General features: G+C 49.1%; 1 protein-coding gene across 1 annotated transcript in view; it reads left to right on the top strand.

Moving 5' to 3' along the window:
- Positions 1-16,116, top strand: part of GRIK4 (glutamate ionotropic receptor kainate type subunit 4) — a 179,454-nt gene that overhangs the window by 46,786 nt on the left and 116,552 nt on the right. The window contains exon 2 of the mRNA XM_014890454.2: positions 14,362-14,493. Within this exon, the coding sequence (XP_014745940.1) occupies positions 14,412-14,493 (82 nt within the window). The 5' untranslated portion in view covers positions 14,362-14,411. The remainder of the gene's footprint in view (positions 1-14,361; positions 14,494-16,116) is intronic.

Genomic DNA, 16,116 nt, shown 5'->3' with positions numbered 1-16,116 from the left:
CATTGATATTCCTGTCTCTGCCTCCTGTGCCCCTCTCCGGGATGGGCAGGGCAGGAATCTGAAGCACTGGGGGCAGAACTGTGCAGAATCAGGTTTAGAATCCCACATTTAGGTTGGAAAAGCCCTCCCAGACCATGGAGTCCAAGCTGTCCAAACCCCACCTTGTCCCCAGCTCTGAGTGCCACCTCCACTTGGACACCTCCAGGGATGGGGACTCCAAACCTCCCTGGGCAGCCCTTGCAATGTTCAACAACCCTTTCAGTGCAGGAATTCTTCCTGACCAGGATTCTGCCACCTCTCTTCTCCTCTCTGAGCTTCTCCTGGGCTGAGACTGCAGCAGAGTGGCCCAGGCTGGTGGAGTTGACACCAAGGAATGGATTTGAGTTCCAATGCCATGGGAAACCAGCTGCTGTCACTCCTGCAGCTGCCAGGCTGTGGTGGAGGGTGGCAGTGGCTCAGTAAACCCAGGAGCCTTTCCTGGGTCCCTACAGCCAGGAGCTGTGCAGCACCAGGGATTTCCCACTCAAACTTTCCTCGCTGTGTCTCTCCCCCTCCTTTCTGGTGGTCCCGAGGTTGATTTGGCTGCGTGGGGGCTTTGTGGGGGGCTCTGTGCCCCCTCTGGCACATCAGGCTGGATAACAGCACCGTGCTCCTCTGCAGGGATGTCCTGAGGATAAACCCTGCCAAGGAAGTTTAGGGCACGGGGAAAAACACAACCAGCTTGGAGAAACAGGGGAGATGGGGGGAGAAGTGCAGGGAGGGAGTTTCAGAGCAGGGAATGAGTTTCAGAGCAGGGGAAGGCAGGCACTGATGCCTCCTCCCCCAGGAGGGGTTTTTGGCAGGCAGCTGGCACAGAGTGCTGGTAGCCATGGGGATGGGAGGAAAAGGGGGATGCTCGGATTCAGGTGGGAGTCAGGGATAAAAGGACAGGCACTCATCAACCTGGCTGCAGCAGGCAGCACAGGAGGTGAGCTGCTTCTATTTTCAGTTTTCCTGATGAGCACTGCCAGGCTCGGGGAGGCATCAGGGTGAGGCAAATGCAAGCAGGGAGCTGTTGGGATAAACATCCACACTGAGAGAGATGAACTCTGGTTTTAGGGGGCTTGGGTGGCTGCAGTCGTGCAGGAGAGAGGGAGCAGGCAGTGAACTTCAGGGAGAAGCTGGGTCTGAAGTCTGAAGGGTTTTTGGGTGTTTGCAGCCCTAATGAGCAGCTCCTTGGAAGTGCTGCTCAGAGAGGTCCTGCAGGACAGAGAATCTGAGCCTACTCGGGGGCCAGAGTTAATCCATTGTCTCAGGAACAGCAAATTATGTTCTGTTTATTGCTGAGAGTGTTGTTTTCTGGGTTTTTTTTTCCCCTTGATGTGTCAAAGGCTCTCTGCACCGATCGTTCTTTGCTGCATTCCCTGGCTGGAGCTGCTGCTGGAGGAGAAGGAGCCTGTGCCCTGTGCTTGGCCAGGCTCCTGTGCAGTGTCCCTGCAGGAGCTGGGGCTGTGCCTTTCTCCATTTTCATTCCATGATATCCATCCCCATCTGCTGTGCCATGGGGTGGAACTGGAGGCCCCAGGGGTGATGCCCAGCTCAGTGGCTGAAATCCAGGTGGGGAATAACCTTCCTGATGTGTTCTCATCCCAGCTGCTGTTGGGGTCGAGGGGTGGGGGCAGAGATCTTCCTATGAGTTCAGGGCAGGGACTGTTCCACCCCAGGAACCACCAAGGTGCTGGCAGCAGCTTTTGTTTTTGATTTAAGGCTCTGTTTGCCCACACCAGGCTGCCCTTGCTCTGTTAATAACAGGTCACCATCTCCCTGAGCTCTTGGAGGATTTGTTGTTGGAGCAGCAGCATTTTTGGGGGTGGCAGAGAGAGAATGGCCCCCGATGTTTGGGATTTGATTCAGGCTGAGGGTGGAGGGAAGGAAAAGCTGCTCCAGCTCAGGCTGGGGGTCTGGTCAAGATCCTTCCTCCACCTCCAGTGCTGCTCTCTCCCACCAGCAGTATGGAAACTACTTTTGGGAAGGAACAATGTGGATTTTAGCATTAACAGCTTTTCTTTTTGAGGGAAAGGGGGATGCTCAGAGGCTGCCATTTGACAGCAGACAGCAGCAATCAGCTGGGCTGGTGGCTCCTGGAAGAGTTTGGAAGCCTGCTGGGCTCCAGACTGCTTCAAAATGAGCTGTGCTGAATCACAGCCACTCCAAACTCCCTCTGCTTGGAGCAGGGCTGAGGTGAAGCGAATTCCACAGGGTGGGGGAATAAAACCCAAGTGGTTCCCATGAGCTGGGGAGTTAAGGCAGCCTGGAGAGTTGTTTGTGCCTCGTGGCTGAGCTCAGCAAGCTCTAATTGATGATTTTCCCCACATTTAGGATGTGCATAACATCCTTCCCTGGTGGATTCCTTGGTGCCTGATGGGAGCCGAGCTAAACACGCAGCCCTTCCCTCTGTGAGGAAATCTTTCCTCTAGCAGACTGGGGGTTCATGAAACTCAGAGGAGCCAGGAGTTTTTTATGAGCCTGCATTTGGCTGGGAGCTGGCCATCCTAGTCCACATTGATTAGGGATGGGCACAGAAGTGGGTGCTGAAAGCTCAGCTGCTTGAGCCTCTTTTTCTGCTGTGGAGACACAAGCAGAAGTGTCTGGATGAGCAAGAGCAGATCCAGGGTGTCACATTGCTGATCATCTGGCCAGACAGGCTGTGACTTTGGGCTTGAGGGTGACAGCTGCGTTAGGACGTGGTGCTGGGGTCTGGGTGGATTATAGGTCAAGATGCAAACATTAGAGTTGGGCTAAGCCTGGTTAATGAGCACAGTTTATGCCAGAGCTGCAGGACAGTGATGTGATGTGATGAGGCTTTTCAGAGCGCTCAGCTCGGGCATAACTTTGTCCTTCCCTCATTTAACCGGAATTGATGCTAAGCCAGTGATGAGAACAACTGCAAAGCCAGCTCTGGGAAGGGCTGCTCCTTGCTCAGTTTGGAAATTGGACATCACTGATGAGGATGAGCACTCTGGGAGCAGTTTTGGGGACGCTGCTGAGCCAGGAGCACGGCCAGCCTGAGTGCAGCCGACCTGGAGCAGCAGCGAGGCAAGGTGGGCACGGTGGATTTGTTCAGGGAACAAATTTGGTTTTCGTGCTGAGGCCACGTCCTGGGCCTGTGTGGGGCTCTGTGTCACGCTTTGTTAACGAGGCCAAGTGATCTTTGCTGTCTGGAGAAAGGCCACGACTGTGGTGTCACTCCTCATCTTGTACCACACTGCAGACACGAGAGACAGAGGAGTAAAACCTCCCCAAGTGCCTGTGAGATTTATCCCGTGCTTGGCTCTTCAAATGCTGCCTCCCTTTGAAGCACAGGATCACAAAATGCTTTGGGTTGGAAGGGACTTTAAAGCTCATCTCATTCCAACCCCCTGCCTTGGGCAGGGACAGCTTCTGCTGGGCCAGGCTGCAGGATTAATGCTGGAAGTTTTTGTGGCTGTGGGGTTTTCCTCAGGTCTGTCCTTGGCGTGGTTTTTATGGCAGTGCAAGCCCCATTAGCACTTTCGGGGATCTCTACTCACCTGTAGTGTAGAAAAGCTGGGATCTCCTGCTCTGTCTGGGCAAGCTCCCCTTAGCAAAAAGGAGAAATGGTGAATAACTCAGGCAGAACCACAGGGAGCTGCCCTGGAATTGTGGCTGTGAAGTGGCCAGACACTGGAAACAAAGGATAAAGCAGGCAGAAAGGAGTTTATCTCCAGGCTTAGGAAACTTGAGTGGTGCCGGGTTCCAAAGCACTTCTTGCTTCGCCAGGCAAGCTGCTCTGAGCCCAAATTTCTCGTTATGCAAAAAGTTCCCCAAGCCTTAAATAAACCCACGAAAGGCCATGAGACAGGGAGGGGAGCGTGGTGAGAAACTGAGAGGTGCCAGAGCCAAGGCTGTGGAGACAAGTCATGTCTGAGAGTGGATTTTCTGTGCTGTTGTGGTGCTGAGGGGAGAAGCTGAGCAGGTTCTTGCCAAGGATGAGTGTGAGATTTGTCTGGTCTCCTGCCCAGCAATGTATCGACAGGCAGCAGAGGAAATTTCCTTTTGTCAGCCAACACTGCCTCTCTCCTGTCCTTTCCCCATCCCTGCTCTGGGGATGCTCCTCCTGCTGAGCCAGGGAATCTCTGTTGGATTAAAAGCAAATCCCATTCCCTCTGGCTCACATCCTCACCAGGGAGGGAGGTCAGCAAATAATAACCCAAAACCCCCCTGAGTCCTCCCCTTGTCTGGCTGGTATTTCCCCTAGAGCCAGCATTCTCCTCTTTTATGTGGGATTTGGTGTGTGGGTACAACAAGCAGAGGAAAAGTGCCAGGGCTGCCCATTCTCCTCCATCCCTCTGGGTTTTGGGTGTTTCATCTCAGCAACACAGGAGCACTGCACCCCTAATTGGTGCTTTTGGCTGTTAATTAATCAAACCCATGGTTTTCTGGCCTGATTTTTTTTTTGGTTCTTGTCACTTTTGCTATAAGCAAGATTAAAAGCTTCTCTCATGCAAAATAATGCCTTTAATTGCAACTTCACATACCAGTTTGGACTTTGATTCTGCCTTCCTGTGCAAGACTATTTATTGCTGCATTATTCTTTTGCATCTGGTGGTTGTGTGCAGCTGTGCCATTGCACGAGCATCTCCCAGCTCCTGTATTTTCCTTTTATCCCATCAGTTTTGCAGGTTTCCTTGCTCCCTTGCCCCCAAGCCTATCCCCCCTGTGCTTTTTTGTGCCTATTCTCAGCTTGGCATCTGTCCTCGTTCCCACCTCCTTCCCTGTGCATATGCTCCCTGTCATCCAAATGCACCCCCAGCAATCCTCACTCCATTAAAACACACAAATATCATCTTCAGCCATTCACAAACTACCTCCTCTTATCCTCAAAATCCAGACTTTTGGAGCTTGGATGGATCAAAATGTTCTTTGGGTGATAGATGGGAGATTAATCTATTTGTTTCACTTAGAGTTTTGGCAGCAATAAAAAGAAGCAAATCCGGCTTTTTGGCCATAAACCACTTCTTGCAGGTTGATTTGGTAGAGACTGCTTTGTTTTCCTTTTTTCTCCCTCTTGAATCTGCCAGGGACTCTAAGTTAAATAAATAGATTAATCTTCTTTCTGTAGCCCAGAGATCAGGTTGATGCATTTAAGAGCTTTCTCTCCCTCTAGACTCCTGAGATGTTCACAGATCCGATTCATATTTTAGAACTTCCTTCATGTGTAAAGAGCCTCGTTGGTGTAGCAGCAATTCTTCACTAACAGCAAATAGGGCTCTGTGCTCCTTGGGTTTCTTTTCTTCTGAGAGAGCTGAAAATTTTCCATCAAAGCCTTTTTTTTTTTTTTTTTTTTTTTTTTTCCTAAAAGGAAATTTTTTTTTTCTTTTTTCGTGGAAAAAGAGCAGCCTTTGGAGAGGTGGGGGGAACTGCCTCAGACCTGAAGGTTTCCTTCAAAAGGGAAGTTTTGTGTGTTGAAGGTTGGATCACTGCGAGCCAAATGGCTGAGAGCAGGTTCTCAAAAGTGTTTCCACTTAGCAAAACAAAACTGGAAAAGTTGTGGCTTTCAAGGAGGGGAAAATGTGTTTCTAATCAGCTCTGTTTGCTGTGCTCAAAGGTGATGCACTGAGTGCAAGGAAACGTCAAAAAAATGGGTGTTTTGAAGCATCTTCTGAATGCAGTCCTTGAAATGTGATAAAAGTGAGTTTTACACCCTGAGTGGGTTTTGCATCCACTTTGTGCACTCACAGCATGGTTTCATAAGAGACAGGCAAGAAGGTTGGAAGAATTAAAGGTTTAATGCCAATGGGTACTCAGATCTTGCACTGCCCAGGGAAAGATGTTGTGTTAAATTTCTGAAGCTGTGGACACTTCCCACCATCCCAGGCTGCTCCAAGCCACGTCCAACCTGGCCTTGGGCACTTCCAGGGATGGGGCAACTCTGGAACATCCATTTGAAGAAGCCACGGTTGTTTCTTCCCTATTGGAACAAAACCCAGACTCCAAAACTCAATTTTTATCCATTTCTCAGTGTAAGACCTTTGCTGATTTAAAACCTTTTTCCTGGTTAAGCTTTTGATGAATCCAGGGCTCTGGCTGTGCTCATTTATTCAGGGTATCTTTGCAAGCAGACTTGTTGAGCAGCTCAGATTCTGCTCACCTCAGAGTGTCCCCAGGCCACCTCAGCTGGAGAGATCACTTTGCATTTCCCTCTCAAAAATCCCCTCCTGTACTCCTGTCTGCAGTGCAAACTCTGCTCTGCCCCTCACCAGAGGTGTTTAATGGAAGTGAAGGTCTGCAGAGAGGGCCGGAGTTTTCTGCTGAATAAATGTGGCATAAAATGTGTCAGGAGAGCCACTTTAGATAGGAAAAAGCAGCTGCACATGAGGGGTTTGTGCCTGCCAGGGGTGAGGAGGCAAACAAAAATTTTCTTCCTTCTTTAGAAACCATTTTTGACCTGCTCAGAGTCTTTATTTGAGGTAAACAACCCTCAGCCTTGTGTTTTGTGCTGAGAGTGGTCCAAGATTTGGGGTGCTGGTCCAGGATTTGGGGTGCTGGTCCAGGATTGAGATGTTGGTCCAGGATTTGGGATGCTGGTCCAGGATTTGAGGTGCTGATCGTGGATAGATTGAGATGTTGGTCCAGGATTTGGGATGCTGGTCCAGGATTGAGGTGCTGGTCCAGGATTGTTTGGAGTTCTGGTCCAGAATTTGGGGTGCTGGTCCAGAATTTGGGGTGCTGGTCCAGGATTGAGGTGCTGGTTCAGGATTTGGGATGCTGGTCCAGGATTTGGGATGCTGATCGTGGATAGATTGAGGTGCTGGTCCAGGATTTGGGATGCTGGTCCAGGATTTGGGGTGCTGGCCCAGGATTGAGGTGCTGGCTGTGGCATCAGAGGAGCTGAGCTGCTGTGGCCACCTGTGGCCCCTGTTTAATGACACCTTGCTGTCCTTCCCAGCTGGCACAAACCCTTCCCTTCCTCTTCCCCAGCCTGGTGGTGATTTTTCCTCTCACATAACAGCTCCAAGCCAGCTACGAGTGTCTCACACAGTCCTCACCATGGGAGACCACGGTGCTTTTAACTGCTATTGTTTGTTAATAAAAATAAATCGTGGGCACCAGAGGAGGGAGGGAGGGAGGGAATCCCACATGGCCTCGCTTTTCTCTTTTCCTGGTGGTTTTTTTTGTTTTTTTTTTTTAATCAGTGGATGGTCACAGCCAGGGAGGTTTTGACATGATGTGGGGTGTTTGGGCCTCTGTGCAAGGTGCAAATCATTGCTCACCAGTTTAACAGCGAGGGGGCTGAGGCACAGGCAAAACTGGGGCTGTGCTGCTGCCAGGAGCAGGAATTGCTGGCAGAGGGATGGGGCAGCTGGAGCAGCATCCTCTGAGAGGCACCAGGAGGCTGGGGGAGATCATCCAGTGCAGCAGCCAGGCTCAGGTGGCTCTCCCAGGGAGGGTTACACCAAAAAAACCCCATAATTCCAAATATTGGGGTGTTTTACTGCCAGGGAGGATTACACCAAAAAATTCCACAATTCCAAATAATGGTGAGTTTTACTTCCAGGGAGGGTTACACAAAAAAAACCCCCATAATTCCAAATATTGGGGTATTTTTCTGTCAGGGAGGGTTACACCAAACAACCCCCCAAATTCAGGTATTGTTTTTTTTCACTCCCAGTGCTCTGTACATCCATCACGTTGTGTGTTTCCTCAGCAGCCACAGGATTTCCTTTGTGCAAGGTTTGAAGCAGGGCAGGAAGGGCAGAGCTCCTGGATGTCCCAGGGCTTTGCAGTGTGGCAAAGTTGAATTTTGGGCACTGCCTAAATTCCCAAACAGAGCCCACAGCTCAAACCCACTCCCACGATCAAGTGAGCTGCCCCAGCCAATAATTTATATTTTTTTAATGCTGTAATGGGACTTTTGTGGGGTAGGTGAGGTTTCTCATCATTCACTCCTCTGGGCCAGCAGAGCTCTCAGGTATTTCCTGAGCCTGGGAGGGCTGAGGGGTCCTGTGATAAACTTGTGGAGGAGAGGAAAATGGAATAAAGATGTCCTGTGACTGAAGTCTCCCTGTGTTCACAGGTTGATGGTGCTGGGGGAAATCTCACTCTGAGATAGCCCAGCCCGGGTGAGGAATTAGGATGGGGACACGCTGCTTTTTTTATCTCCAAGCAGTGATAGAGAATTTGATCAGGCTTTGCTAATTCTGGGGAGGATTGGGAAGGGTGAGATGAGAGGACTCAAGGCTGGGGAGAGAGAAAGTTAAAGAAAATAATCCACAGCAACGAGAAATGTCAGCAATACATTCGTCCTTCTGCTTCACTGCCTCCAGAATTCTTTTCTCCTTGAAGTTTTCTTGCTTCTTTTTCTGGAAGTCACGGAGGGTGGAGGGGAGGGAAAAAAAAAAGAGAACACAGCTAGGGGAATGAAAATAAAAAGTAAAAAATCCATTTTATCTATCAGCTGAGCAGGTGTTTATCACTAATATCACCTTCCCTGGGCTCTCAGCTGCTCTGGTGTTACCTGGCTGGCTCTCCTGGAGAGGTGAGATGTGATGGGGAGCCCAAGGTTCCTTTCATCCCCCGACACCTGGGGAAGGGAGATACCACAGCTCTGTCTCTCACCCTGCTAAATCCATCCCTGCCACTGGTGTGAGGACAAAGAGAGGGGTGGCTGTGAGCAAACAGGCTCTTTAATGCTGATGAAATCTAAAAAAAAAACCGAGACGTGGTTTTTATAGGAACATAGAAATTGCCAGACTGGAACCGAGCTCTGCTTCATGTTGTTAAGTGTCTTTTTTTAAGCACTGGCTGCTTCCAGAGGCTGTGTGAGGAGCCTTGCCCCGAGGGCTGATTCTTCCAGCCCTCAGAAATAGGGAATTCACCAGTTCCTCGCAGCGTGAAGGGTTTACACCCCACCCAAACATTAATTTGTATTTTTTTTCCCCCCCCTTCAAATTTGTAATTCCAGCCATTCATTCTCTTTATAGATGTCGATCCTTCCCTCAGCCTCCCAGAGGTTTTTCTGACTGCGACAATACCTCGTGCTAATGATTTACCCGTGCTAATTATGCATTTTTTTTTTTGCCGAGTGAAACATATTGGTGGTGGCTTTAAATGGAGTGATTTTTCAGTTTAATTGAACTTACATCTTTGTGGCCCCGGGGCAGGCTGTCAGTGGAGCTCTCCCCTCCCCCTGAGACACTTTTTGGAGCCCAGCAACAGCCACTTGTTGAAATGCTTTTTTTTCAGGTCCTTCCCTTCCTGCCTGGTCCATTTAAACCCAAACCTTTCTGCAAAAGCAGCTTTACAAAAGGCAAGAGCTCTCCTTGCCTGTCGAAAGGATGAAAAAGGCCCTGTTAAGTTGGTTGTTGATATTCCCTGACAGTTTTTCCCCAATTCCTTGCTGCTCTGCAGCTGTTAAATTTGTTGTCTCAGCTGTGAGGATTACTCCAGCTTTGCTCAAGCTGCATTTTCTCACCATTCATCAAGCTTCTGGTGAGGCAAGGAGAGATCCATCAACACCAAAGCCCCCTCCAAACTCCTGCTTGGGGGAAGAAAAAAAGAAAAAAAAATATAAAAAAATCTGCCTGGAGAAGGTGGAATTTGCTGCCAGGTTTTTCCAGGGTGTTTGTGGTTTCTCAGCTTGCAGGAGAAGGCGTGGAGGGGGGGGGAGGTTTGCACTGTGGGGTTGCACGGGGATAAAAGCTGCACGTTGGGGATTTTGGGAAGCCTGTGCCTGGCACTGCTCTGCAGGGCAGCTGGAGATGCTGAGCCCTGTGTGGATCCTGCTGGGGACACGTGTGGCAGCACCAGGTCCTGCAGGGTGCTGGCATTTTTGGAGGTGTGAGCAGCAATCACTGGCACAGGTTGCCCTGAGAAGTTGGAGCCCCATCCCTGGAAGTGTCCAAGGCTGGGTTGGAAAAACCTGGGATAGTGAGAGGTGTCCCTGCCCATGGGAGATGATCTTTGAGATCCCCTCCAACCCAAACCACCCCACAATTCCATGAAATAACAGCAGATTCCTTGGGTGTCCTTGTCAGGCTGTGCAGAGAGGTGGCTGCTTTTCAGGGATGTCTTCTTTACCTCTGTGGCAGCTTCAGTAGAGGGTTTTTATTTTGGGTTTTCTTTTAGTGATTTAACATTTTATTCAGCCTTTTGGCTTTTTGCTCTACTGTCGAAGAATTTTTCTGCAGAAATCTCCAAATAGCAGGACGCTGTGGTGATAGCAGTGAAGAAGAGCACCAGCTCACACAGTCATTAAAAATGTATCAGTAGTTTCAGAAGCAACTTGCTCCCTCTCGGAGGCAAATCGTCCATAATTCTGCTTGGTATTTAGAGACTTTTATCTCCAGAGAGAACACAAAACTCTCCAGTATAGCCCTGATTTATTTTATTCTCTTGAATTTCCAGAGCTGAAAGATAAAAAAAAAATAGAAAAAAAAAAAAAGAGGGATGCTTTGCAGGAAAAGAATTCCATATTTGTGCTGCATGCAGGGGTCAGCTCGTGATGCAGCAGCAACTTCTCAGCAAGGCACCTCCCACCCTGAAGGACCCAGGGAACTCTTTCCCAGCCATCCCACTCTTTTTTTTTTTTGGGGGGGGAGCAGATTGGGAATGCTCCACAGACAGCTGTCCATCAAGCAGGCTCTCCCAGCCTGCTGTCAGAACAGAAAAGAGGAGCCACTAAAGCAGGAGCTGTGAATGCTCAGCTCCTGACATGTTCTCGCTGGAAACTTCAGCAGGGGAAGTTGGTTTGATTTATTTTCAGCCAGCTGAGGGATGAGTCTGGGATAAGTCATCTTCACATGCACGAGAATTAGTGTGGCAAGCTGCTAAATAGCTTTGTCTCTTCAGGGTTTTCTTGGCTTTCTGAGGTTTTATATTTGTGCTGCACGAAGGAAAGTTCTCCTCCTCCCTCTGTGAGTGGAATTTGGGGCTGCACTGGAGTGGATCCCTCAGCTGTGGCCACAATTCACTGGTGCACCTGGGTGGAACTCCTGTTTGACAGCATCTCCTGGGGAAATGAGGGGCAGACAGATGCACCTTGCAGCTGGGAGGCAGCTTGGGAGGATGACAAGCTCAGCAAGGGAAATTCAATGTACAGTGAGGGCGTTTGAACTGTGCCCACCAACCTTCGGTGCCTGGATTTAGGGAGGAGGCAGTGAGTGGGGACTGGGCAGATGCAGAGGACTGGAACACATCTTTGTCCATTTGAGAGTAATTTTGATGCTGGGCTAGGAGGAAAATCCTCCCTCTCCTCCCCTGCTTATCCTCAGTGTGGAATCCCAGGATCTGTGCAGGTGGGGAGGCATCCTCGTCTTCCTCTCCCCAGGTATTCTGCCATCACCAGCTGCTCCATGGGCACGGCTTGTAGGATCCTGTGTTTCCTGCACTTTGGCAGCCCCCGAGGTTCATTTCTCCTGCTGACAGCCGTTCCCTGGGCCCGTGCTCCAAAAGCCAAGCCCTCCTGAGGGCTGGGGGATGTGTGAGGTGGAGCAGCATCCCCCTGTGCTCCATGTCCCAGGTAATTACAGCCCCGCCGCTGCCGGAGCAGAGCTCAGCGGGTGCCCTGGATTTATTGCTCAGCTCTGCTCTTAACTCCGGGCTGCTGATGCACAGGCAGCTCTGGGAATCTCCTTGTCGGCCTCTGCAGCAGGCTGCAAGCAGGAGGAGCAGCTTTGGGGTCTGTCCTCAGAGCAGGGAGTGCCAGGAGCTTTTCCCCTGTCCCACAGGAGTGGCTGCTCCTTGTGAGTTTTGTGTTGGCAGAGTCTGAAATGAGAACCACTCCTTTCAACCTGGTGGTTCACAGGATTACTGAGTCTAGAAAATCCCTCCCAGCCCATGGAGTCCAAGCTGTGCCCAATCCCCACCTTGTCACCAGACCAGAGCTCTGAGTGCCACCTCCAGCCCTTCCTTGGACACCTCCAGGGATGGGGATCCAAACCTCCCTGGGCAGTTCCAATCCCTGCCCACCCTTTCCATGGGGAAATTCCTGCTGCTGTCCACCCTGAGCTGCCCTGGCCCAGCCTGAGGCCGTTCCCTCTCCTCCTGTCCCTGTTCCCTGGGAGAAATCCCAAATCTCCCCTGGCTGTCCCCTCCTGTCAGGGAGTTGTGCAGAGCCCAAGGTCCCCTCTGAGCCTCCTTTTCTCCATCTGAGTCCCTTCCCAGCTCCCTCAGCCCCTTCCCCACCTCCTTTTCTTTCCCTGGACATTGTCCAGCCTCTCCATGTCCTTCCTTGAGGTGATTCCATGGAGCTTTGGCAGGGAATGATGGCGATGCAAACTCCAAACTCCTCGAATTTCAGGAAGCATTTCCCTCCTGTTTGGCTGGAAATTGAGGCGTTTGTTTTCCCCTTTTCCCTGCCCTGGTCCTGGTCTGACATTCCCTACCAGATTTCATTGAGTTGTGGCTGTTCATCACCAGGGGCTGGCAAGGAAAGCACCCTGGGGGTAGCAGTACAAGAAGTAGGACCTAAAAGGACCTAAAAAAGGATGAAAACAGGACTGTGAGTGTCGAGGAGCAGCTTTAGAGGCAGAACTGAGCACAGGGAAAGTCTTTGTGTGGCAAACCTCGAGCTGCCCTCGCTGTCCTGCCCTCCCCATCCCTTTTTCCATGAGGAGGGAATATCTTTGTGTGTCTGTGTGTGCTCCACGAGCTCCATCCAGCTCCACATTCCGGGCTGCGAGTGAGCCTGACGTGATCCTGCTGTTTTGTCAATATCTTGGAAAGTTTGGAAATAGCTGCCTCAAAGTGCTCAAATGATATGTTGCTCTGCAATCTGTCTCTGCCACTGCCAGCGCTTCTAAGTAACCAATTTCCCATGTGCTTAACCTTTTAGGGCTTCTCTTCCTCAGGAATTACTCTGGAACTCCCACTGAAAAGAGGGAAAAAATTGAGAAAATTACTGTTTGCCCTTCACAGAGGTGGCTCATGATTTTCCAGGTGTTTTCTGGGGAGTTTCTTGCTTTTTAAAATGGGTTGAGAGAGCTGAAATCGGGATGCTCTTCCCATGTCTGGCTGACAGCTGAGCACGAGATCCCTCAATTTTCTGGAATTGGGATGCAGGAGGGAGAGCTGGAGGTGGGAGCATCCCAAGGGAGGCGTGGTGCAGGAAAGGATCAAACCCCAGGGAATGGAGAAACCCTGGAGCTGCCTGGATTTTTATTCCTGTGGCCCTGTCTCTGCATTTCCCCTCTGTGAAAGGGGATGGTCCCTGTGGAGAGTGCTGAGATAAGCTGGAGGAAGCCTTCAATGTAATCTAAAAATAGATTAATTGGAAAATTGCAAGGAAAAGGTTGCGTCTTGCAGGGACAAAACTCCTGGTAACTTCAAAGGCAGATTAAAGACTTTGCCTGTGTCAGGACTTCGGTGTTTGGCCCAAGAATGAGACAAATGGAAGAGGGTGAGAATGTTTGCCAGCAAGCTGGAGAAGGGAGAGATAAGGTAACAGATGAAACACTCAAAGTCAGCATTTAAGGACATTGCTGCCTGTGGAGATAATTTTATCAACTCCAGAGACAACCGTTTGGGTTTTTTTGTTTTTTTGTTTTTTTTTTTTCTATGAAGTAAAATCTGCCCTTTATGAAGCTGTTTAAAATGGTATTTGTTACAAATTTGATTAGCTGTGCTGCAGGAGCCTGCTGTGGGACAGCCAGTGCCAATATCTGTGCTGATGATGAGTTGGTGAATTTTCCACCTCCTGCCCTTCATTTTGCTGCTGTTCTGACTTTGCAACTTGGACCTCTGTGTGGTTGGGTGGTGAGACCTTGTGTGAGGACAAAAAACGATCCTCTTAGAATCTGAAATTCTTCTGAATCCTCTTGTTCCTGAAAGGGAGGGAAGGAGGTGACTGGAATTGTGGCAAGGAATTGGTTTCTAGTTTGGTGTGAGGCCCAAGTGACTTCTGCCTCCTAAACCTTTCCCTCAAATCACGTTTTGCTATGAAAATGTTTTGTCCCCTCCTAAAATCAGCAGTCAGTATTATATAATGAGTTGCAGGCTGCTCTGAGTGGAAAGAAAAAAGGGGGGGGGGGTGCGAGTGAGAATAGAAGTCAGAGATGTGACTCAATATTGATTTCCACTTGTTTTTGTTGAAACGCTAAAAATGCCAAGATGAAATATTTGGACTTTTCCTCGTGTTTCTCTCTCTCTATTTTTTTTTTTTTTTTTTAATTTTTTTTTTTTTTTTTTTTTTTTGCAAGGAGCTCTCTGCCCAGTTTGATTCCAATCCCTGAATAATTCATAGTCTGTAAATAGCTTCCTCCTCCTCGGGTAAATAGAGCCTTTGTCTCCGGTGCTGGATGAGCTGAGTGGTGCTGCTGGGGGGGAGCAGAGGGGCTCACAGCCGTGTTTTGTGTCTCCCTGCAGAGTTATGTCATGCCCAGACCACCACAGGGCTCCATGAGGATTTATGGAAGATGCTCCGTGTCTTGGCGCCTCTGGTGCTCCTTCTGCTGTGGCTGATGAGGATCTGGGCCAGCCCCCATGCCCTGAGGATTGGTGAGTGCACACCTGGCTCAGGTGTGGACCTTGGAGGGGGGATCCTCCCTGCTCAGGTGGGGCTGGCACTGAGGGAAAGGTTTTCTCCTCCTGGAGGAGAGGTGGAGACTCTGAGCTCCTCCCTGCACTTTGGGAATGTTCTCTCTTTAGTTTGTAACTGAAATTTAATTTATGATGAGTTGATACGTGCTGAAGTTCCTCCCTGTATTTTGGGAATGTTCTCTCCTTCCTTTTGTACATAAAATGCAGTTTATGGTGAGTGGACACACTGAGCTTCTCCCTGTATTTTGGGAATGTTCTGTCTTTAGTTTGTACATGAAATGTAATTTCTGGTGAGTTGATACGTGCTGAAGTTCCTCCATGTATTTTGGGAATGTTCTCTCCTTCCTTTTGTACATGAAATGCAGTTTATGGTGAGTGGACACACTGAGCTGCTCCCTGTATTTTGGGAATGTTCTCTCTTTAGTTTGTAAATGAAATGTAATTTATGATGAGTTGACATGCTTGCTGAAGTTCCTTCTTGCATTTTGGGAATGTTCTCCTTCCTCTTATACATGAAGTGCAGTTTATGGTGAGTGGATATACTGAGCTTCTCCTTGTATTTTGGGAATGTTCTGTCTTTAGTAATGTAATGAAATGTAATTTATGGTGAGCTGACACTTCCTGAAATTCCTCCATCAATTTTGGGAATGTTCCCTCCTTCCTCTTATACATAAAATGCAGTTTATTGTGAGTGGACACACTGAGCTCCTCCCTGTATTTTGGGAATGTTCTGCCTTTAGTTTGTACATGAAGTTCAGTTTATGATGATCTGACACCTGCTGAAGTTTCTCCATGAATTTTGGGAATGTTCTCTCCTTCCTCTTGTACATGAAATGCAGTTTATGGTGAGCTGACACTTGCTGAAGTTCCTCCTTGCATTTTGGAAACGTTCTCACTTTCCTTTTGTAAATGACATTAGTTTATGGTGAGTTGACAAAGTTGCTGAAATTCCTCCATGCATTTTGGGCATGTTGTCACTTCCTCTTGTAAATGAAATCAGTTTGTGGTGAGTTGACTCAGTTGCTGAGCTCCTCCCTGCATTCTGGAAATGTTTTCTACTTCCTTTTATCAATGAAATGCAGTTTATGGTGAGTGGACACACTGAGCTCCTCCCTGCATTTTGGGAATGTTCTCTCTTTAGTTTGTAAATGAAATGCAGTTTATGATGAGCTGACACACTTGCTGAAACTCCTCCATGAATTTTGGAAATGTTGTCTCTTCCTCTTGTAAATGAAATGCAGTTTGTGGTGAATTTCCATATTTGTGTTGGTTTTCATGGTGTTGATGTTGCTCTTCCTGTGTGAATTCAAAGCCACCCCTCAAAGAGCACTGAGGAACTGAACTCCCCCCCTGCCATGTCCTACCCCCTCTCCTAAACTCCACATAAAATGAAATATTTTTCTGTCACAAAGATATTTGTCCTCCATCGATGAGCAAGGAGTGCCAGAGCCCAACTTGCCCCCAGCTCAAGGGTGCCCCAACAACTGTGACAACCCCAAAATACCCCATTTACAAGGAAACCCCAGGAACTCAGGCTCCTTTGGGCTGTGTTAAAAGCATTCAAGGAGAGGCACCATGGTT

The sequence above is a fragment of the Sturnus vulgaris genome, chromosome 23, assembly GCF_052056855.1.
Source record: "Sturnus vulgaris isolate bStuVul1 chromosome 23, bStuVul1.hap1, whole genome shotgun sequence".
Lineage (NCBI taxonomy): Eukaryota > Metazoa > Chordata > Aves > Passeriformes > Sturnidae > Sturnus > Sturnus vulgaris.
The sequence above is the reverse complement of the archived record's forward strand: the minus strand, read 5'-3'. Positions and strand labels throughout refer to the sequence as shown.